Here is a 24,617-nt window from a genome sequence, read left to right as displayed (position 1 = left end):
GGTTTATTCAGTGTAACGGTGTGCTACATAATGGTATGTAACAGGTTTATTCAGTGTAACGGTGTGCTTCATAATAGTGTGTAACAGGTTTATTCAGTGTAACAGTGTGCTACATAATGGTGTGTAACAGGTTTATTCAGTGTAACGGTGTGCTACATAATGGTATGTAACAGGTTTATTTAGTGTAACGGTGTGCTACATAATTGTGTGTAACAGGTTTATTCAGTGTAACGTCTGATACTGAATACACCTGTTACACACCATTATGTATCAGACGGTTACACTGAATAAACCTGTTACACACAATTATGTAGCACACAGTTACACTGAATAAACCTGTTACACACCATTATGTAGTACACCGTTACACTGAATAAACCTGTTACTGAATAAACCTGTTACACACCATTATGTAACAGGTTTATTCAGTGTAACAGTGTGCTACATAATGGTGTGCAACAGGTTTATTCAGTGTAACAGTGTGCTACATAATGGTGTGTAACAGGTTTATTCAGTGTAACGGTGTGCTACATAATGGTATGTAACAGGTTTATTCAGTGTAACGGTGTGCTACATAATTGTGTGTAACAGGTTTATTCAGTGTAACCGTCTGATACATAATGGTGTGTAACAGGTTTATTCAGTGTAACTGTGTGCTACATAATGGTGTGTAACAGGTTTATTCAGTAACAGGTTTATTCAGTGTAACAGTGTGCTACATAATGGTATGTAACAGGTTTATTCAGTGTAACGGTGTGCTTCATAATAGTGTGTAACAGGTTTATTCAGTGTAACGGTGTGCTACATAATGGTGTGTAACAGGTTTATTCAGTGTAACGGTGTGCTACATAATGGTGTGTAACAGGTTTATTCAGTGTAACGGTGTGCTACATAATGGTGTGTAACAGTGTGCTACATAATGGTGTGTAACGGTGTGCTACATAATGGTGTGTAACAGGTTTATTCAGTGTAACGGTGTACTACATAATGGTGTGTAACAGGTTCATTCAGTGTAACGGTGTGCTACATAATGGTGTGTAACAGGTTCATTCAGTGTAACGGTGTGCTACATAATGGTGTGTAACAGGTTTATTCAGTGTAACTGTGTGATACATAATGGTGTGTAACAGGTTTATTCAGTGTAACAGTATGATACATAATGGTGTGTAACAGGTTTATTCAGTGCAATGATGTGCTACAAAAGGGTATGTAACAGGTTTATTCAGTGTAACGATGTGTTACATAATGGTATGTAACAGGTTTATTCAGTGTAACAGTATGATACATAATGGTATGTAACAGGTTTATTTAGTGTAATGGTGTGTCACATAATGATCTGTAAGAGTGTGTTACATAAGGGTATGTAACAGGTTTTTTCAGTGTAACGGTGTGTTACATAAGGGTGTGTAACAGGTTTATTCAGTGTAACAGTATGATACATAATGGTGTGTAACAGGTTTATTTAGTGTAATGGTGTGTCACATAATGATCTGTAAGAGTGTGTTACATAAGGGTATGTAACAGGTTTTTTCAGTGTAACGGTGTGTTACATAAGGGTGTGTAACAGGTTTATTCAGTGTAACAGTATGATACATAATGGTGTGTAACAGGTTTATTCAGTGTAATGATGTGTTACAAAAGGGTGTGTAACAGGTTTATTCAGTGTAACAATATGATACATAATGGTGTGTAACATGTTTATTCAGTGTAACAATATGTTACATAATGGCGTGTAACAAGCTGTATGGTTTATTCAGTGTAATGATGTGTTACAAAAGGGTATTAACAGGTTTATTCAGTGTAATGATGTGTTACAAAAGGGTATTAACAGGTTTATTCAGTGTAACAGTATGATACATAATGGTGTGTAACATGTTTATTCAGTGTATTAATGTGTAACAAAAGGGTATGGAACAGGTTTATTCAGTGTAACAATGTGTTACAAAAGGGTATGTAACAGGTTTATTCAGTGTAACAATGTGTTACATAAGGGTATGTAACAGGTTTATTCAGTGTAACAGTGTGTCACATAATGATCTGTAAGAGTGTGTTACATAATGGCGTGTAACAAGCTGTATGGTTTATTCAGTGTACTAGAATGTTACTTAAAGGGATATGAAACCCAAACATTTTCTTTCGTGATTCAGACAGAGCAAACCATTTAAACAAGTTTCCAATTTACTTCTATTATCAAATCTGCTTCATTCCCATGATATTCTGCGTAAGGTAGGCATCTGTAGCACTATATGGCAGGAAATTATGCTGCCATATAGTGTTCTTGCAAATGGATAACAATCTTACAATATAGTTCTCCATAAACGGGCTGGCTCCTAAGCAAAAAGTTCCTGCTTTTCAACAAAAGATGCTAAAAGAATGAAGAAACATTGATAATAGAAGTAAATTATAAAGTTGTTTAAAATCACATGCTCTATCTTAATCTCGAAAGAAACATTTTCATGGTTACAGTCATTCAGTGCAACATTGTGTTATAAATGTATAATAGGTGAATCTGAAATCATAGGGCCCAGCAAGATCTGAAGGACCAGGATATAAAAATCCCAACGCATTTAAGGATGAAGCACAAAATGATCACTTATGGGCTGATGGATAAAATACATGGGACGTACATCTTTGTAACTTGCATTCTGTTTAATTGATGTAAATGTAAATCAAGCCTTTGGTACTTCATTTTTCCATGACCAATAAATTGCTGTGATATGTAATATACTGATTAAGGGCACTTAAAGTGACGGTACACCCAAGCGTATAACAAACACTCGGATTTAAAATCACTAAAAATAAACATTAGTTTCTCTCATCGTTTTGTAGAAAACTTTGTTAAACTCACCCTATCTGAAAGGAAAGTAGATCGCTAACACAGCGCTTTCTTCAATGAGGTGACGTTTCCACCTTTAGACCAATAGCCGTGCGTGTCAATTGACATCCTAGCACGGCTATTGATCTAGAGGTTGAAACGTCACCTCATTGGAGAAAGCGCTGTGTCATGGGCGGTTGGAGGGGCTGTGTTAGCGATCTACTTTCCTTACAGGTAGAGCAAGTTTATTTTTAGTGATGGTAAATCCTAGCATTTGTTATACACGTGGGTGGAGGATAGAGTAATTATATAATTATTTATAAGTAACAGTCATTGCACGAGGCAGTAATGTGTAAATATATACGGGGACCACTGGAGATGTGTTCCACCGCTTGATGATGTCATATCTGAGGATAAAGTTAAAGGGACGCTCTTAATGTGTTCCCTGTGACTTGTTATACCACCTGCAGAGTATTAAACGAATGGGACATTGCACATTTATCTTTTTGTATTTGAAACAACTGTTTTGCTTATGAAAAAAGCTCAACCCATTGCGCTCAAGACCATGCCTATTTAAATGGGCTGAGCCTGCATGAAGAGCAGACCCCTTATCATATATTTCTATATATTTACAAAAGACTCATTATCATCTCTCTCTCATGCAAAGTATATTTCTCACGTACTTATAATGCTGTTCATATGCCTGCTAGAAATGATCTAAGTTTACTGTTCATTTGTAGAAAAGGTTATTTATGAAAACTGTTCTTGTTAAATTGTACTAAAGATAAGGTCAGCAGACGTCCCTATTTTTTAGGGACATTCCTGAGTTTGGGCAGTGATCTGTGTTTAGGGCTGGAGCACCTTATTGTGTGTTGGGTACAGAAATTATGGTGGAATTCAAATATGAAAGAGGAAGATGAGGGTCTGTGTATAAACACATCAAGCTCCTTTGTAAAAACACACAGTTCATTGCTCTTTGTGTTTTCATTAGCATGTTTTTGTTTTTTTCTAAACGTTCTAGCTTTGATTTTATTCACACTTATGGAAATGAATTTATTTTGGCTTCACGCTATAGATACTGGTTAAAAGGGTTTTGGGATCCCAAAATGTTATCTCCGTTGGTGCTCACAGATGCTGCAGAGCATTTCACAGCAGAGCAGGGGTCTGTGGTGGCTGCACCAGCTGGGAAATAAAGGCAATGACTTCCATTTTACTCAATATGTGCGTAGCTGTCCGCAGGTGGCTCCTTCCGAAAAGTGATATTAAAAGTCAGCAATCGCTGCAACTTGAGCCCTGTGCAGCCGTAAATAGCTGGGGTCTGTCCTGGATAAACAGAGACCTAAAGAGGTCTTTATACCAAGCAGCACAAAGAGGTCTGTTGTAACACAGGCAGTATTCCACTGCGTCTCTGGCATGGGGGCTTGGCTTTTTCTCTCAATCCTTCCATGTGTATCAGGTGAGGAAAGACGGCCGGGCTCCCTAGCACTGCTGTGTAAACCCCTTGTTCTATATTATCTAGGATATTTCTATGTCTATCACAAGCGGATTTAAGGCCATCCTCTGATGAGTGATTGATAAATCAGCTATTTTCTGACACTTTATATCAGTGCTTCTTTCAGATGTTTACTTAGAATTTTGTTTTTTTTAAAAAAACGTCCAAAAAAAAAGTTTTCCTTAATCTCTAGAGAGGTTAATTTAGGAACTCTGGTGATCACTAGTGCCCCAACTTTATATCACACATTTGATCATCTGCAATGATTTTAATCAATTCAGTGTTTGTAAAAAATAAAAACATTTTATAACTTTATTTAGCCACATTTTCACTTGGCAAACAGGTAACAAAAAATAAGGCAGAACAAATTCCAACATGGCTCGTCTTGTGTATATTACTTTGTTCTCTAAAATATTTCTAAAGAATTGTAAGATGTATATATGTCATTAGCTTTATAATGATTCATTTGAAGTCTAAAGCTTCTCAGTGTCCCTGGCCAGGCAGATAATTTGCTGTGATGTCAGTACTGTTGATTACATCTCCGTACCTGGCAAGGGAGAAAACGAAGGAGCATATCTTTCCTCCCTTTGATGTCTCCTTTGAACCAGTTCCTATTATAGTACAGAAGAGAAGTCTGGGTAGGTCAGACAGAGACTTCTATTCTGCACCAGCCTTACAGATCTTTCTTTCCCATCACTTTGTTACAGAATGTGAGCTATGCCCGGATACCAGCCCTTTCTGAAGCCACTCCATACAGATGGCAAGATCTCCTCTTAGATGTTCAAACATTCCCTCAGAACCTCTTGCACTACAGGTCCAGGGATTTTTTTTTTTACCTATGCCATGTTACTAAATACTTGCTCTGTTAAATTATAAAATAAAACATCTTAATATATATTTTGAGGCAGTTCTATACCTGATTCTTAACAAATGCTGTTTCTATTGGTGCCTCTACGGAATGTTGTTTTTCTTTTTGTTTTGTTCCTTAAGATTGTTGAGTTGGGGGACAGAGAACTATGTGCATTTTGGACCTGTTAATTCTAGGAGAAACTGTTTTAATTATAGTACTTAAAGCTACGAGCACTCATAGTATGTTTATCCCACGACCTCTCAGATTAAAGGGACACTGAACCCAAATTTTTTCTTTCGTGATTCAGATAGAGCATGCCATTTTAAACAACTTTCTAATCTACTCCTATTAATATTTTTTCTTTGTTCTCTTGCTTTCTTTATTTGAAAAAGAAGGCATCTAAGCTTTTGTTTTTGGTTCAGGACCATGGAAAGCACTTGTTTATTGGTAGGTGAATTTACCCACCAATCAGCAAGAACAACACAGTGTATTCACCAAAAATGGGCCGGCATCTAAACTTACATTCTTGCATTTCAAATAAAGATACCAAGAGAATGAGAATAATTTGATAATACGAGTAAATTAGAAAGTTGCTTAAAATTGCATGCTCTATCTGAATCACGATAGAAAAAAATTGGGTTTAGTGTCCCTTTAAGCTGGATCTACTTCCTGTAACCAGGGTAGCACTCTCAGAATAAACTTGATACTCTGACACAAGCAGCTACCCTAGAGAAACTGGAGCAAAATCTATAAATCCACTATGGGTTAATGACTATTGCATATGTTATCTATCCATTTATCTATCCAGAATTCCACATTGATTCTAAAGACCTTTCATAAATATTCAAAATAGGGATGAGTTGGGTGCAAAATGTTTTTGATTGACAAGCAGCAACATATAGACACAGAATCCCCTAGATTTACAAGTTTTTACAAGGTAAAGATGGCAAGAATGGAACAGCTTATATTGGCCTCCATTTAAGAATATCCGTGTGAACAAGATTCTGATCGGGAGAACCTGTCCTCTAGCATTTGGTGCCTTCTGGATCAGCATCTTCTTTCGGAAGTTTAATCATGTGTGTAACCCTGCCCCCTGATATCGCTCTGCTCAGCCAATTGCATGCAAGCCAGGCTTGCCAGTCATCCTGGACAAACAAGTCTGGGCTGCCTGATATTCGCAGCATCTGAGGTTGCAGACATGAAACAGCAGTCGTATAAGCATGCCTGTACCAATATGGCCCCTGAAGCTACTGGCAGGGGCGGGAACTACAGGGGTTGCAGAGGTCGCAACTGAGACCGGGCCCCCGAGGGTGGGGGCCCAGCTTCAAAGATTCTTGCACCAGGGCCCTGTGGTTTCTAGTTACGCCTCTGGCTACTGGGGCTCTTTTTGTGCAGTTCTACTAGTTAGAAAGTTTCAGGGTACATACATTGCACCCTGCGCTAACATCATATTGGTGACAACTGGCCAAACCTTTATTTTAAAATGTATTATATATTTTTTGTTTCTGTTTCCTGTGCTGCTGCTGCTGCTGCAAATAAATATATATATTTTAATGTTTTTTGGTCGTTTCACTGTCCATCACAGTGATATCTAATTATCAGCCAGTAAGCATTCAGTCCCTAAGGTTCAATTGTAATGTAGAATTTTTTTTTATGTAAAAATATCTTTAACATGTTAAAAGGCGCACTAAGCACATTGTAATTACAAGATTTTTCTGATCTCTTGCAATGAATTAACATACTAAGTGAGTGTGAACACTTTTGAATACATTAACACATTGTTTGATGCAGTTTGTTTTCAGAGGCCAAACTCCCCTCACCAACCATACTTGTTTCTAGAGTAGAGTCAGCTAGCCATTATCCTTTGTTTTGCTGTTCCTTATCTTATCATATCTGAGGCCAATTAGGGACACATATGGGAAGTCTGCAGTATGCACTTCCAGTTTTTAGAAAAAATAAAAAATATAACAGACTTTTTAGACTTAATTTACATTTAAAGGGGTGGGAGACAAAAAAATGAAAGTATACTGCAATTTTTTTTTCCTACTCATAATTAAACATTTTCTATTACAGTATTTATTGTCCCTTTTAAAGGGATAGGAAAGTCAAAATTAAATTTGCATGATTCATATAGAGCAGGTAATTTTAAGACACTTTTAAATTCACTTCTATTTTCAAATGTGCTTCGTTCTCTTAGTATCCCTTGTTGAAAAAGAATACGCACAAATCCTATAATAGTGAGAGCTAGCTGCTGATTGGTGCTTGCACACATTTGTCTCTCTTGTGATTGGCTAACTAGATGTGTTCAGCTAGCTGCAGTAGTGTAATGCTGTTCCTTCAGCAAAGAATAACAAGTGAATTAAGCAAATTTGATAATGGATGTAAATTGAAAAGTTGTTTAAGGACAGGTGTTACCGAATCTAACCACATACTCTCTCTCTTTAAGAGAAAAGGCTTGGAATAAACATCCTACACACAAACACTCTCTTTAGGCTGGGGGAGATGTGGGCCGCCTGTCCATTGTATGTAATATTTCCATGCACCCATCTAGGAACCTTTTCCGTCTCTTCTCTACCTCTTTGAAATACAACCTTGAAAGCTGAGAACAGCACAATCTGTTTTTTATTCTCAGTTTTAAAAGTTTTTTGGTTTTCAGCTGTAATAGGATTTCCTTAGAAGTGTTGGTGGCTGAGGTGGGAATAAGGCGCTCCCAATATGTGCAACCAAGTGAAACAGTAATGTTTTCAGCTGTCTCTAAAATGTTTGTTGTTATTCCTGACAGGGTGACGTGGGCGCAATTGGACCCATTGGCTTTATGGGACCCAGGGGTATGAAGGTGAGTTTGTGTTCACAGTATGTCATTTGTGGTTTGATCTTTTTCCCTGCATAAACCTAGAATAAATGCACCAAGGTTTTAAACTCTTTTTGTGCAGATGCCCACCCTATATGCGTATGTGTTCAGCTGAGATAATTACTTAAGTTTGTTTAGGCTGCACTCATTTATAAAGTGTTGGGTATAGTTGGGCCTTTACTTTGCATGGCTGAAATAATTCATGTTTATATTTAGTAGCCCTTGTTGTGTTTGCTTATACACAGTTATTCAATAACATATGGATCCACAAGAGTGTAACATTAGGTTTGCATCATGTAATAGCACCAACTGTGCTGTCTGTATTCTCCTCCTTAATACACCAGTGATTTCCAGCACATCACCAAACACTGTTTTCATGTGCAAACATGTAGATAGGGTCAGTGCATATTCCCCACAGACTCTTCCAAAATAAAGCATTTCCACCAGCACAATTAAAATTAATTTTCTTTAGCTTAATTGGAACATATGGATCTAAGGCCAAAAATGTCCTTATGCGCCCTTAGTCATGCCATGATTAAGGGTGCATAACCTGAATTGTGGCCATTTTTGTCCTAAGATCCATATGTTCCAATAAAGATACAGAAAATTCAATGTGCTGGTGGAATTGCTTTATTTTGTATTCTCCTCCTGCCTCAGTTTTGATATGGAAGGATCCTATAAATATTACAAGAAATTGTATAGTGAACCCAGCACACCTCAAGTCTAATGTTCATTTAAAGGGGTATAAAGGTGCACATGAAACATAAACCCAAATAACAGGCTTCCTTATTGTTTGTAAATCTGGTTTGTTTATTAGAAAATGGTGCATCTGTAATTTGTATTGATGTCCAACACTCTCCATAGTACAGGTTGTCAGACACAGCAGCACAGAAATAGCTATCTGGATTTATAAAGCAGGAGTCTTTTTATTTTTCAGGGGCTGCCAGGGAACCCTGGAGAATCTGGACTGAAAGGTGATAAGGTGACCAGAATACTCCCTTACTGCATTGTGTTTGCATGCAAAGCTGTGCTAAGCCTACCTCTGCCCTGTGTCCCTGACAGTGCAGGAAGGAGTTGCCCTTGTAGGACACTCAGTTTATCCCATTGGATGAGCAATGCTCACTGCCCTAGAAATATGTGTGAGATTTTACATTTGTCAAGGCAGCTCACATCAAGTATTGCCTAGTCCAGTGAAGGTGAACCTTGGCACTCCAGGTGTTTCAGAACTACATTTCCCATGAGGCTCAGCTTTGACCGCAGAGTGCCTAAGCATCATGGAAAATGTAGTTCTGAAACATCTGGAGTAAGGTTCCCCATCACTGGCCTAGTCTCTTGCAAGCATTGGTATATTGCTAGTAACCTGCATTCCAGTAAATAAGACACCACCATCACCCCCCTTATTCGTCAGAATTCCTGTGTGTTAACCCTGCATGGTGACGTTGGGCTTCTTTTTTTCAAACCTGCTCCAATCCATTAGAAGATCCGCTATATAAATGATTAACACTGTTTGAATTAGTAAATACTGTAGCTGGAACACAGACCGTCATGTTAGATTGTCACAGACCGTCATGTTTGCAAAAGATACACAGTTAACAAGGTTCTTGCGGCATTTATGTTTTTGTGCACGGACCAAAACGTTGACCAGAAAAAAGAAAATAAAGAAACAATACGTTTGGAAAATTAAAAAAGCCCTGAGAGTGCCTCTTCATTCCATAATTTTTGTTGTAAGTTACTTAGAGAGCACCCTGGCAACATAATTAACAGCGAGTGCTTGGATCAACTCATGTGATGTATGTGTGTGTGTGTATACAGTATATATATATGTGATAGCAAAGAGCACCCTGGGTTGCAAATGAAGAGAGTCAGATGAGTCTTGGGAATGGAGAAGCAAGGTGGCATAATAAGAACGCAACAAAGGACTGCATTGTGACAGAGTATATTCTGGTAGACAATTTTTAACTAAACAGTTATATCAAATATATTTGCTCAGTATCCGAAATGTATTTTATATACAGAGTGTACTGGGCAGGACCTGTAAATGAGTTATCTAAGATTACTTGTGAAACACAACAGACAGCAGTTGGTGGAGTTCCTCACGTGTAGAAGACACTGTATGGTTAGGAGTAAAGCCAGAGGCAACAGACGTTGCTGGTGTGGATGAGGGTCACCATGCTGATGACATAAAAGATGCTCTTGTGGATTGCGCTGGCTTTATCTGGGGCCATCTATGGCTTTTTTTCCCCTTTCAAAAGCCCTGGAGAACTTTGTGGTGGTGTGGGTTTTTATTGGCTCTTCTGATCTTTTTCCTGCATGGAACTACTGAGCATAGAATCACCTCTCTCTTTTAATATCACCTATCTGTATTTAATGTGTTGTAAACCACTAACTGGTGCACATACCCCTGCAGGCCCATGGCAGTGAGCACAAAAAATGAAAACGAAGCTGTCCTCCTTGTACTGACTCTGTGCTGCATGTAGGTGTATATGTAAATATGTAAACTTTTACTGACATAAAATTAATGGCTACACATATACAGGCCCACTGTCTAACAGAATATCTGTGCAGAAACACTGTATGGCAGCCTTAACTAATACAACTGTTTTATATATATATATATATATATATATATATATATATATATATATATATATATATATATATATATATATATATATATATAGGATAGAAGGCACACTGACACTGTACTCCCAATAATCAGTCACATGTATTGATCGAACAAACAATAGTGAGTGACTTCTGTGATGCTTTTATATGTCCTCATGAGGAGCACCCAGACAGCTGATATATTGTGGAGTGAGTGCTAAACTAGATTGACTATATATATATATATATATATATATATATATATATATATATATATATATATACATACACACAAAAAGTCCCAGGGGCTCTGCACACACTTATAATCCAATAATGCTGCCCGGGGTGCATTCAAAGTATGCACATGTAGCGAGAAAAAGGAAGCTCTCGCCGGGTCTTTAGTTAGCAGTATTTATTAATACAAATTCGGGTGACGTTTCGGGGTGATTAGCCCCATCCTCAGACCTTACCAAAACAATATCAGTGACTCCAATAGCAACCATGGCAACCAACTGACCTGCGCAGTGGTGCAGGTAGGACGCTGTGGTCACTTCAGGTTTCTCGCTGGTGTTGGTGGAGGGTAAGTAAGTTTGTCTATTTATTGGAGTCACCGATATTGTTTTGGTAAGGTCTGAGGACGGGGCTAATCACCCCGAAACGTCACCTGAATTTGTATTAATAAATACTGCTAACTTAAGATCCGGCAAGTGCGTCCTTTTTCTCCCTACATATATATATATATATATATATATATATACACACATACACACACACAACTTCAGCACAGAAATACAAGCTGTGTGAAAGATGCACAATGTGTTTTCAAGATTTGTTTGCTAATGGATTGGAATACCTCTGTCAATTTATCCCTAGGCAAGGTAAGGGAATTATCCTGATATAATAGAACCTATTGTGTTTAAACATTTTATTTTTAGTTGAACGTTGCCATTTTTTGTTACATATACAGAGAAACCTCTAAAACAGAGAGGCGACCAGTTTGTCGATAGCATTATACCAGAGAGCTGTGCTTTTACAAAAAACTGAATTTAAGTTTTCTGTTGTTTCATATACTTCAGTAGATGCGTATTAATTTATATTTTGTGTATGAGAAACACTATGAAATTTCTAATTATACAGTGCAATATGTTTATTTTTAGTGTTGTTTCCTCCTACTAACATGTGCTGTTCTTGTAACAGTGCTCCCAATGGGATGATTAACTGAAATCATATGAGGGGCAGTCCATGGTAACTCTTTCCATCTGATGTGCTTTTCTGACTGCCGTAGGTTTAGAGATAATTACAGGTCTTCTAGAATTCCATATGACGGTTATTGCTTTTGGATCTTCTTGGCGGTTTCCTATATCAGACGCTTTGGCCCTTTTTTGCTCTTATCGTGTCTGTCTTGAACTGGTAGCAGAAGCATAGGCAATGTTTGTTGAACCATTTTAAAGGTTTTGCAATTTTGGTAGTTGTCAAAAAAAAAAAAAAAAAGGAGACAAATTTTAATAATTAATGCTTTCTCTTAACTATGAATAATGTCTTTGGTGTGCATGTTTAATTGAATGCAAATGTCAAACAGAATTAAACAAAAATGTACCATAGAGAATAGGAACGTTTAATTAAATTACATGTTCATCTGATGAACAGATAGTTGCTGAGACATCCATTATTTGTCTTTTGATTTAATAGAAAGTGGTTAACAGGATGTATGAGGTGCATCATAAGGTGATTTGTTGTCCCTAAAGGTGTCAATGAGTTCTCTGTCACTTTTTTTATATAGATGCATATTTATAGTTATTTATTTTTATCATATTCTTTGATATTTTATTCTCAACCGATATATATGTTGTTTTGTGCCCCTTGGAAGTAAGTAGAAAGTTTTATAAGTGTTTTTGGACTCTGTACTCGTATATCTATCCTTTCCTTCTGTGCTGGCACAAATGCTCAAAATATATTTCATTATAAAGCTAAAGCTCTATTAGAATGAACCCTTACCTAAAAAAGTTGGTCATTTCATCTGGTATTTATAGGTCAGAATGATACTTGAACAAATCCAACTGACCAAAAGAAGCGAGGCGCTGACTGCGCTATTCTGATTTTATTAGTAGCTTTCAGATAACACTAAAGGACATGTATAGGTGAACATATTTTGTCAATCTTAACAAATCTACTTAAATGACACAGAAAGCTAGAATTCAAAATATAGTAAAAATGCTTTCAGAAACTAAGGAAAAGCTCACAAAACTACCTTATTTTGATTAAAAAAAAATCAAAAGGGGCACTCATAGTAGAACCCAAAAAATGTCACTCCTATAGTTTTGGTCAAATTGACAAACAAATGTGTCTTGATAGTTAACAACTTAAATGACAACTGACTAATTGTATTAAGAGAATGATGTTCCAACACCCACAGGACCAAGTACCAATGCTATGCAGAAATTGATGCTTGAAAAGAGAAAATTCGATGTGAGGAGTTTACTGTTATCAAAGAAAAAAACTGAAAGAACTGGAATCAGAGCTAAAGGCTAAACCTATATATAAGCTTATATATCTTTCAGAAAGAAAAGTAAAACTGTAAAAGATATAGGAAAGTTAAATGTGGATTTCTCTATTCATAATAATAATAATTCTATTCACATAATAGGATAGAAATTGTCTTGTGGAAAAAAAGTTTATCAGCTGTCAGACACAGGTTTTTTAGAAGATCGGGGGGCTTGAGAAATAATGAGATCTTTAATGCCACAAAAAAATATTCCAATAATCCATGTATATGTTAGATAGCAGTGTGCTGAATAGACCATCATTTTATGTTACTTCCGAGTTATGTTACTCCTTAGCCAATCAGATAGACTTCTGAGGTAAAACACTATGATGTGGACTGTAGAACATTTAGGAGAAAAAACCATTACACCAGTAAAGAGATTTTGTAATTATTTAGTGATTTATTGAATTTGAGCAAGACAATGTCACCATGCTATTCTTCACAGAAGAGTTCATGAGCCATGGCATTTGGGATTCATTTCCACTCCACCAGGAGGCAGGCAAAGGTTACCCAACATTTCAAGAGCCTTGATCCCTCCCACCTCCTGATTTCCCTTAGTCTTCATTTTTGCTTCCACAGGAACACAGGTGAAGAGTGCATTGCTGATACTTCTGTATTGAAAGGGGTTTTCAAAATGCTGTAAGGCCTGCTATCTCCCTCAAAGAACTGGAAATAGGGCAGAGGGGTGTATAGGAGTAGTACCATGGCCAGTGAATGTAATTCTTCTGCTAGAATTTTTCACTAGCCTGCTACAGGGGTCGCTGGGACTGTTCCTTCAGCCACCTCCTGTTTGCTGTGTCAGGGTACACCCTTGACTAGATCTTGAGTTTGTTTTACCTAACTAGGATGGGGCACTAGATGTGAGGCAAGACCAGTAGTCTGAGTGCGTATAAGTTAAGCACTTTTTACATTCTCAAAGCCCACAGGCTTCTTAGCAGGTACTTTTCAGGGTACTGCATAGCCAGGGGACTTTTATTTTGATAGGCACACACTGCTGACAACTTATGTGAGTGCCCATATTGTGGAGCATGAAAGACATGCGCAACGTAGGCTATTTGTGTTATAGGCAGTGGAAACATACAGTAGAGGAGCACTTCTTAAACACCACTTTTATTTAAAACTGCTCCGGTCAGCACAAAGTTTTGTATTGCATCTATTTTACAAAGTTTTTATTGAGTGTGGGTATACCTTTATTTTATTGTGACTGGCTTATAGTGTACAAAGTGCTACGGTGGAACACTTTTCCTGTTAGGAGCACTATGAACTCGCACTTGGTCTTGTGCTCTTGATACGGAGGGGTTAAATTGGTTTTGCATGCATCACGTTGCGCTCCCGTCCTCTCATCATTCTCCTCAGAACAGCTGCGGCCATCTTTAAGTGCCCTCCCCTGCATGTTTGCTCTGGCATGGTCTCCAGAGAGGAGGTAAAGTACTACGTATCAGGAGCCTTGTTAAAGATATTTGACTCTTTGCTTGCAATTGGTTTTTAATTTGTGACTATTGTTATAGCGTTCTCGTAATGCTCCCACATTATTTTGCTGAGAGTTTTGTTCAATTGTATTCATATCTCTTTGTGCCTGTGTATCTCTGCCAAGCTTTATTTGTACTATATTGTGCTAATTTTGTCGGTCTCCTTATTCTTTAATATGGAGCAGCTCAGAACTGTCCCCACTTCTAATGTACAATCTGTTCCTTCTGAGGAGAGACCTGTAGATGTGGCATCTCAGCCTAAGTGCATATCCTCCAGCGCAATTATGCAATGGATGCGTGAATAGTATTGCAAACTCAACCTGTATTGCATCCCCCTCTCAAGGGATGAGGAAGCATAGATTTTTCTCCTGATTTCAAATTCTACCTACATTTTCAAATTAAGGAGTTGTTAGAAGCAATGCCGCCTTCAGGTAGGCACACATGTTTTGTACCAGGGAGTAAGGTATCTGCAGCAGCTGGTCTTTCAGCTGTTGCAGATTCTGGGAGTTAACAATTGGGAGGCGGATTTTCTCAGACTTGTCATTAGGGGGAATAGTCTCTCCAAGCTGTCTTCAATCAAATTGTGGTACGTTGGGGGAGACCAAAAATTGACATGATGACATCCCACGTAAATCACAAACCCCTGAGATTTTGTTCCAGATCAAGGGATCCTCAAGTGAATCTCATAGATGTGTTGGCAGTTCCTTGTTCTTATCATGTGATGTACATGTATACTCTTGTCAGTAATAGCTTGGATCAAACAGGAGAGTTCTCCAGTAATTCTCATTGCCCCAGCTGAGCGGCACAGGACCTGGTATGTGGATGTAGTCCAGATGTCCTCTTCTCCTCTGTGGCCGCTTTCATTGCAAAGAGACCTTCTTTCTCAGGGTCCTTTCGTTCAACCAGATTTAAAGTCAATATATTGGATATTGAACGTTTAGTTCTTCTTCAACGTGGTTTTTCAGAATCAGTCGTTAACACTCTCATTCAAACTAGGAAGCCAGATACCAAAAGGATTTAACACAAGGCTTGGAAAGTGTTTCTCTCATAGTGTGAATCTCAGGGTTTCCGGTGTGATTCTTTACAAATTCCAAGGATTTTAGAATTTTGTCAGGATGGTTTAGATAAGGATTTATCATCCAGTTCTTTGAAAGTTTGAATTTCAGCTCTTTCCATGTCGTGTCATAAAAAACTTGCTAGATTATTGGACATTCAAACCTTTGTTCAAGCTCTGGTTACAATTTGCCTAGTGATAAGAGCAGCAACTCCTCCTTGGAATCTCAATCTAATTTTGAGCTCCCTGCAAGTTCATCCTTTTGATCCTATGCATAATGGGTACATATGACTTTTGTCCTAGATAACTTTATTTCTTTTGACCATCTCATCAACTATAAGGGTTTCTGAACTTTCTGCTTTGTCTTGTGAGACTCCTAATTCAGTGTTCCATCAGGACAAAGCAGTGTTAAGGACTCACTATGATTTTTTTGCCAAAGGATGTTTCCTCTCAAAACATTAATCATTAGATTCTGGTTCCTTCATTGTCTACTTCTCAGAGAAATGCTAAAGAATGACTGCTACATAATGTGGATGGGGGGGTTAGGGCTCTGAAGTTTTATCTTCAAGCTACCAAAGAATTTAGACAGTCTTCTTACTTGTTTATTAATTATTCAGGTCTGCTTAAGGGTAAGAAACTTCTGCAGTTACCTTGGCTTCTTGGTTAAAGCAACTGATTCACCTCGTATCATGGTGCATTCTACTAGATCAGTTTTCACTTCTTGGGCACTCAAAAATGAGGCGTCCATTGAAGATTTGCAAACTACTTGGTCTTCTCTCCATACTTTCACAAAGTTTTATCATTTTGATGTTTGTGCCTCTTCAGAGGCTTCTTTTGGGGAAGGAAGATTCTTCAGGATGCAGTGTCTAGTGATGTGCCTGCTTATCTTTTTTTTGTCCCACACTCTTCTCACAGCTTGAGTATTTGATCAAAAATGACATAGCTCATAGACTCTCACCACCTAATGAAATAAATCACAATTTATGCTTACCTTTAAAAATGTATTTTTTTAATGGTGGTGAGAGTCCACAAGACCCACCATTTTTTTTGTCTAATCAACGGTTCTGACATGCACATCATTACTCTGCTTTGTTCTTCCTGTTCTTCTGGGGTTTTTTTCTTTCCTTTTTTGACTAGTCGACAGACTACAGGGAATCAGGAGGTGGGAGCGATTAAAACTCTTGATATGTTGGGTAATCTTTGCCTGCCTCCTGGTGGAGTGGAGTTTAATCCCAAATGTCAGCTTGAGAGGTACTCGACAAGGATGTATAATATCTGCTCTTTTATTTAATTTGGCCATTGAACCTCTTGCAATATTTCTTAGGCATGAATTACAAGGAATACTTTTAGGGGATAAGAGAATCAAAAATTAGTATCTTTATGTGTGATGTTGATGAACTCACCATGCCCTCTAGCAAGAAATAATATTGCCTTGAAAAGGTTAACTCTAGGAAACTGTTTAGTTGTTTCATATCATTTAGGCACTTAAGCACATAAATAGAGTTGCACTAAATGTAAAACACTAAGAGGAGGAAAATTATATTATAAGAGTCTCAAGACAAAGTCTGACCCATGTGATTACCTAAAATAGAGAACCCTTAGGGGCTGAATTATCAAGCTCAGAATGGAGCTTGAAGCCCCTGGTTACTTCAGGCTCGCAAGAAACAGCAGTTATAAAGCAGCGACCTTAAGACCATTGCTCCATAACTGGTCCGCTGCCTCTGAGGCTGTGGTCTGTAATGCGCCCCATTCCTATACAATCAGGCTGATTGACACCTCCTGCTATCGGCCGATTGGCTGCGAATCTGCAGAGGGCGGCATTGCACAAGTAGTTCTGGTGAACTGCTTGTGCAATGTTAAATGCCGACAGCGTATCATGTTGGACAGACATTGATAAATTGGCCCCTTATAGTGCTGTACCCCAGTTAATCATCCACATACCCAAATTCACCACAGGCAACCTTGAGGGAAGTTGCCGAATGTCCAGAACCCTACAGCAACTATGTAGTGGTATAAGCCCACACTGTCAACATTGATAAAAACTAACTAAAGCTGAGAGGAAAAAATGGGCTATACAGTAAATGTGAAGGGAAAGAATCCAATAGTGTTTTTTTTAACCCACTCCGAGAAGATACAAGACAATATATCTACAAGAAATGAATATGCAATCAAGAGAGTTCATATATATTTACTTTTATCCCTGAGGCAGCTGAGACAGAATGTGTAGCATATGTTGTGCAGTTGGGTCACAGTAATGTTTTCTCATCTGCACAAAACCAAAACAAAATAAACATTAAAAACAATAAATAAACAATAAACAGACTTTAGTTTGGTAGAACCAGAACAAAATGTGCTTGAAATGGTAAATCTTTATATAGGAAAGCGAATAAGCCCTGTGCCATTCCTATCTATTCCCACAATGTGATATATCCACCATTTTAACATATAGCATCATTATCCTAGAGTTAAACACATAGTGACCGAAAAGAATTTGTTTAAAAACAAGTGCACAAATAAAATAGGTTATTTTATTTTTACATCAGTTATGGCCCTTTCAGTTTCTTACATCATGTTTATAAGCATTCAAACTATTCCCCTCAAAATAAGTAATTTAATTACAGTATGCTTTATTTATGAGATAACCATAACAATGAAAAAAGTAGGGCGAAAGAAAACCACATTGGGCTCCATTTATGAAGCAGCGAATGCTATCTCGGAGGCCCATTGTTTTCAGGCTCGGCTGAAACGGAAGTTAAAGGGACACTGAACCTAAATTTTTTCTTTTGTGATTCAGATATAACATGTAATTTTAAGCAACTTTCTAATTTACTCCTATTATCATTTTTTCTTCTTCGTTCTCTTGCTATCTTTATTTGAAAAAGAAGGCATCTAAGCTGTTTTTTGGTTCATTACTCGGGACAGCACTTTTTTTATTGGTGGATGAATTTATCCACCAATCAGCAAGAACAACCCAGGTTGTTCACCAAAAATGGGCCGGCATCTAAACTTACATTCTTACATTTCAAATAAAGATACCAAGAAAATGAAGAAAATTTGATAATAGGAGTAAATTAGAAAGTTGCTTAAAATTTCTATCTGAATCACGAAAGAAAAAAATGTGGGTTTAGTGTCCCTTTATGAAGCAGCGGCCTTAAGACCATAAGCTCCTTAACCTGTCCGCCATCTTATAGGTGGTGGATTGAAATCATCCTGATCCGATATGGATGATTGACAGCCCCTGCTCATATCATACTGTGTCCAGTTTACATTGTCAATTTATGCCTTTTTATCTTCTGTGTATGTAATTATGTTTTATGCATCATAATACTCTATATATTTTCCAAAATGTGATCCTGAACTCTTGTGTTTATACTGTTTGTGTGTATCATGTTTGTGATAAGCCTGTTTTATGCATTTATAATCCTGTTTGTTTCTTCTAACAAGTTGCTACCCCAGCTTGTGACCCTCCCATAACTGTCTGTGTTTATGATACACATTTTAACTTTCTTTGGTGATGTGTACTCAGGGCGTTCAGGGATTTCCAGGGTTACCAGGAGATGTTGGATTTCAAGGAGATAAGGTACGAAGTCACTGTACTGTATATGTTAAATCATCAGCAAAAAAGTTTTATGTCTCTTTAACCTTTTAAGATTGAAATTTTACAAAGGTAAAGCTGCTCGTGCAATGCTGCACGAGCTGCTCATGCAATGCTGAATACGGCGAGCGTATTGCTCGCCGTATTCAGCGAGGTCTGGCGGACCTGATCTGCACTGTCGGATCAGGTCCGCCAGACTTTCATAAATAGGGGCCAAATATGTTTATAAGTCTGTAAAAAATGCTCGGTTAATATATACATTTATTGTATCTTTTTTTTTATTTTTTATTAAAGGTATTAATTTACCTACTTTTAAGTTGCTGGCTCAATAGAGGAATCTTTCAACACTCCTATATTGTTACTGTTCCTAACTATAGTATGAGTGGCGCAGCTTTCGGATTGGCTGTATAGCCGGCATTGTCATAGAATAAAAAAATGTATTTTGCATTGGATGTACAGCAGGATAAAAAGGTCACTTTTATCTTTAAAAAATATTTATTTTCATGTATGAAGTACCTGTTATTGGGATAGAAACTGGGAAGTCGTACAAAACTGACACATGCAAAAGCCCATTCACACCTCTAAAAGGGAAATGAAACCCAAAATGTTTCTTTAATGATTCAGAAAGTAAATGCAATTGTAAACAACTTTCCAATTTGCTTCTTTTATCAAATTTGTTTTGTTCCCTTGGTATCCTTTGTTGAAAAGCATACCTATGTAGGAGCTGCTGATTGGTGGCTGCACATATATGCCTCATGTTATCGGCTCTCCCATGTGAATTGCTGTTTCTACAACAAAGGATAACAAGATAATGAAGAAAATTAGATAATAGGAATACATTGGAAAGTTGTTTAAAATTGAATGCTCCATCTGAATAATGAAAAGAAAATTTGGAATTTCATGTCCCTTTAAGTTCTTTTGAATTAACCCCTTTTTCACTGTGGAAGGGAAATGCACATTTACACGTGTGACATTGATCTATTATAATCCAATTTAATTCTCACCACTGCTAAACCATTTGATTGCCATTTGTATCTTGGCATGATGGACATACTGGGCATGATTGCTTAATTGCTATATTGTCATTTTTAATGATTTAAGTATTGACTTAGAATCAAGCAATAACAGAGATTACACCCCATTTGTAGATGTTGGGGTACTGGTCACACTTTTCCTGTAGATCCCCTTAGCTGTACAAGTTAACATATACTCATTACATATATAAATGAACCTTTACATTCGTAAATGTCCAAATGCCATTTTTGGGCTTTATCAAGTTCCTTGAGGTGTCAAATTTGAAAGTCAAAACTGAAGAGGTGTTGAAAAAATGGATTGTGACTGCTGAGATCTTTTTGGCCCCGTCGTAAATATAGGGCTTTTATTGAGGAGCCAAAAACCCAATTGCGGTTGTGTTAAATATCCAAAAATGTGCTATTGGGATTGTGTAAATTTGAAAAGTAGCCTTTTCAGACAGAAAAAGAGCTGATAGATAGTGATCAACCTCAATGTGTTTTTACGTTGATACTAAACCCAATTTCTTTCATGTAATTAGCAAGAGTCCATGAGCCAGTGACGTATGGGATATACATTCCTACCAGGAGGGGCAAAGTTTCCCAAACCTCAAAATGCCTATAAATACACCCCTCACCACACCCACAAATCAGTTTTACAAACTTTGCCTCCTATGGAGGTGGTGAAGTAAGTTTGTGCTAGATTCTACGTTGAAATGCGCTCCGCAACAGGTTGGAGCCCGGTTTTCCTCTCAGCGTGCAGTGAATGTCAGAGGGATGTGAGGAGAGTATTGCCTATTTGAATTCAATGATCTCCTTCTACGGGGTCTATTTCATAGGTTCTCTGTTATCGGTCGTAGAGATTCATCTCTTACCTCCCTTTTCAGATCGACGATATACTCTTATATATACCATTACCTCTGCTGATTTTCGTTTCAGTACTGGTTTGGCTTTCTACAACATGTAGATGAGTGTCCTGGGGTAAGTAAGTCTTATTTTCTGTGACACTCTAAGCTATGGTTGGGCACTTTTTTATAAAGTTCTAAATATATGTATTCAAACATTTATTTGCCTTGACTCAGGATGTTCAAATTTCTTTATTTCAGACAGTCAGTTTCATATTTGGGATAATGCATATGAATAAATCAATTTTTTTCTTACCTTAAAATTTGACTTTTTCCCTGTGGGCTGTTAGGCTCGCGGGGGCTGAAAATGCTTCATTTTATTGCGTCATTCTTGGCGCTGACTTTTTTGGCGCAAATTTTTTTTTTCAGTTTCCGGCGTCATACGTGTCGCCGGAAGTTGCGTCATTTTTTGACGTTCTTTTGCGCCAAAAGTGTCGGCGTTCCGGATGTGGCGTCATTTTTGGCGCCAAATAATGTGGGCGTCATTTTTGGTGCTTAAAAAATATGGGCGTCACTATTGTCTCCACATTATTTAAGTCTCATTATTTATTGCTTCTGGTTGCTAGAAGCTTGTTCACTGGCATTTTTTCCCATTCCTTAAACTGTCATTTAAGGAATTTGATCAATTTTGCTTTATATGTTGTTTTTTCTATTACATATTGCAAGATGTCCCACGTTGAAACTGAGTCAGAAGATACTTCTGGAAAATCGCTGCCTGGTGCTGGAGCTACCAAAGCTAAGTGTATCTGCTGTAAACTTATGGTATCTGTTCCTCCAGCTGTTGTTTGTACTGTTTGTCATGACAAACTTGTTAATGCAGATAATATTTCCTTTAGTACTGTCACATTACCTGTTGCTGTTCCGTCAACATTTAATACTCAGAGTGTTCCTGATAACATAAGAGATTTTGTTTCTAAATCCATTAAGAAGGCTATGTCTGTTATTCCTCCTTCTAGTAAACGTAAAAAGTCTTTTAAAACTTCTCATTTTTCAGATGAATTTTTAAATGAACATCATCATTCTGATAATGGTTCTTCTGGTTCAGAGGATTCTGTCTCAGAGGTTGATGCTGATAAATCTTCATATTTATTTAAAATGGAATTTATTCGTTCTTTACTTAAAGAAGTCCTAATTGCATTAGAAATTGAGGATTCTGGTCCTCTTGATACTAAATCTAAACGTTTAGATAAGGTTTTTAAATCTCCTGTAGTTATTCCAGAAGTTTTTCCTGTCCCTAGTGCTATTTCTGAAGTAATTTCCAGGGAATGGAATAATTTGGGTAATTCATTTACTCCTTCTAAACGTTTTAAGCAATTATATCCTGTGCCATCTGACAGATTAGAGTTTTGGGACAAAATCCCTAAGGTTGATGGGGCTGTCTCTACTCTTGCTAAGCGTACTACTATTCCTACGGCAGATGGTACTTCCTTTAAGGATCCTTTAGATAGGAAAATTGAATCCTTTCTAAGAAAAGCTTACTTGTGTTCAGGTAATCTTCTTAGACCTGCTATATCTTTAGCGGATGTTGCTGCAGCTTCAACTTTTTGGTTAGAAGCTTTAGCGCAACAAGTAACAGATCATAATTCTCATATCATTATTATTCTTCTTCAACATGCTAATAATTTTATTTGTGATGCCATCTTTGATATCACTAGAGTTGATGTCAGGTATATGTCTCTAGCTATTTTAGCTAGAAGAGCTTTATGGCTTAAAACTTGGAATGCTGATATGTCTTCTAAGTCTACTCTGCTTTCCCTTTCTTTCCAGGGTAATAAATTGTTTGGTTCTCAGTTGGATTCTATTATCTCAACTGTTACTGGAGGGAAAGGAACTTTTTTACCACAGGGTAAAAAATCTCAAGGTAAATTTAGGTCTAATAATCGTTTTCGTTCCTTTCGTCACAACAAGGAACAAAAACCTGATCCTTCATCCTCAGGAGCGGTATCAGTTTGGAAACCATCTCCAGTCTGGAATAAATCCAAGCCTTTTAGAAAATCAAAGCCAGCTCCTAAGTCCACATGAAGGTGCGGCCCTCATTCCAGCTCAGCTGGTAGGGGGCAGATTACGTTTTTTCAAAGAAATTTGGATCAATTCCGTTCACAATCTTTGGATTCAGAACATTGTTTCAGAAGGGTACAGAATTGGCTTCAAGATAAGGCCTCCTGCAAAGAGATTTTTTCTTTCCCGTGTCCCAGTAAACCCAGCGAAGGCTCAAGCATTTCTGAAATGTGTTTCAGATCTAGAGTTGGCTGGAGTAATTATGCCAGTTCCAGTTCTGGAACAGGGACTGGGGTTTTATTCAAATCTCTTCATTGTACCAAAGAAGGAGAATTCCTTCAGACCAGTTCTGGATCTAAAAATATTGAATCGTTATGTAAGGATACCAACATTCAAAATGGTAACTGTAAGGACTATCCTGCCTTTTGTTCAGCAAGGGCATTATATGTCTACAATAGATTTACAGGATGCATATCTGCATATTCCGATTCATCCAGATCACTATCAGTTTCTGAGATTCTCTTTCCTAGACAAGCATTACCAGTTTGTGGCTCTGCCGTTTGGCCTAGCTACAGCTCCAAGAATTTTTACGAAGGTTCTCGGTGCCCTTCTGTCTGTAATCAGAGAACAGGGTATTGTGGTATTTCCTTATTTGGACAATATCTTGGTACTTGCTCAGTCTTCACATTTAGCAGAATCTCATACAAATCGACTTGTGTTGTTTCTTCAACATCATGGTTGGAGGATCAATTTACCAAAAAGTCCATTGATTCCTCAGACACAGGTAACCTTTTTAGGTTTCCAGATAGATTCAGTGTCCATGACTCTATCTTTGACAGACAAGAGACGTCTAAAATTGATATCAGCTTGTCGAAACCTTCAGTCACAATCATTCCCTTCGGTAGCCTTGTGCATGGAAATTCTAGGTCTTATGACTGCTGCATCGGACGCGATCCCCTTTGATCGTTTTCACATGCGGCCTCTTCAGCTCTGTATGCTGAACCAGTGGTGCAGGGATTACACAAAGATATCTCAATTAATATCTTTAAAACCGATTGTACGACACTCTCTGACGTGGTGGACAGATCACCATCGTTTAGTTCAGGGGGCTTCTTTTGTTCTTCCGACCTGGACTGTAATTTCAACAGATGCAAGTCTTACAGGTTGGGGAGCTGTGTGGGGGTCTCTGACAGCACAAGGGGTTTGGGAATCTCAGGAGGTGAGATTACCGATCAATATTTTGGAACTCCGTGCAATTTTCAGAGCTCTTCAGTCTTGGCCTCTTCTAAAGAGAGAATCTTTCATTTGTTTTCAGACAGACAATGTCACAACTGTGGCATACATCAATCATCAAGGAGGGACTCACAGTCCTCTGGCTATGAAAGAAGTATCTCGAATTCTGGTATGGGCGGAATCCAGCTCCTGTCTAGTT

The 24,617-nt window shown here is 37.8% G+C and overlaps 1 protein-coding gene across 1 annotated transcript in view; it reads left to right on the top strand.

Annotated features, from left to right (window-relative positions):
• The window catches only part of COL27A1 (collagen type XXVII alpha 1 chain), a 591,531-nt gene that overhangs the window by 217,476 nt on the left and 349,438 nt on the right, over positions 1 to 24,617 (top strand). Inside the window, exons 15-17 of the mRNA XM_053696152.1 lie at positions 7,940 to 7,993; positions 8,946 to 8,990; positions 19,204 to 19,257. Of these exons, the coding sequence (XP_053552127.1) occupies positions 7,940 to 7,993; positions 8,946 to 8,990; positions 19,204 to 19,257 (153 nt within the window). The remainder of the gene's footprint in view (positions 1 to 7,939; positions 7,994 to 8,945; positions 8,991 to 19,203; positions 19,258 to 24,617) is intronic.

This window comes from Bombina bombina, chromosome 12 (genome assembly GCF_027579735.1).
Source record: "Bombina bombina isolate aBomBom1 chromosome 12, aBomBom1.pri, whole genome shotgun sequence".
Lineage (NCBI taxonomy): Eukaryota > Metazoa > Chordata > Amphibia > Anura > Bombinatoridae > Bombina > Bombina bombina.
This window is presented reverse-complemented; position numbering and strand designations above follow the sequence as displayed.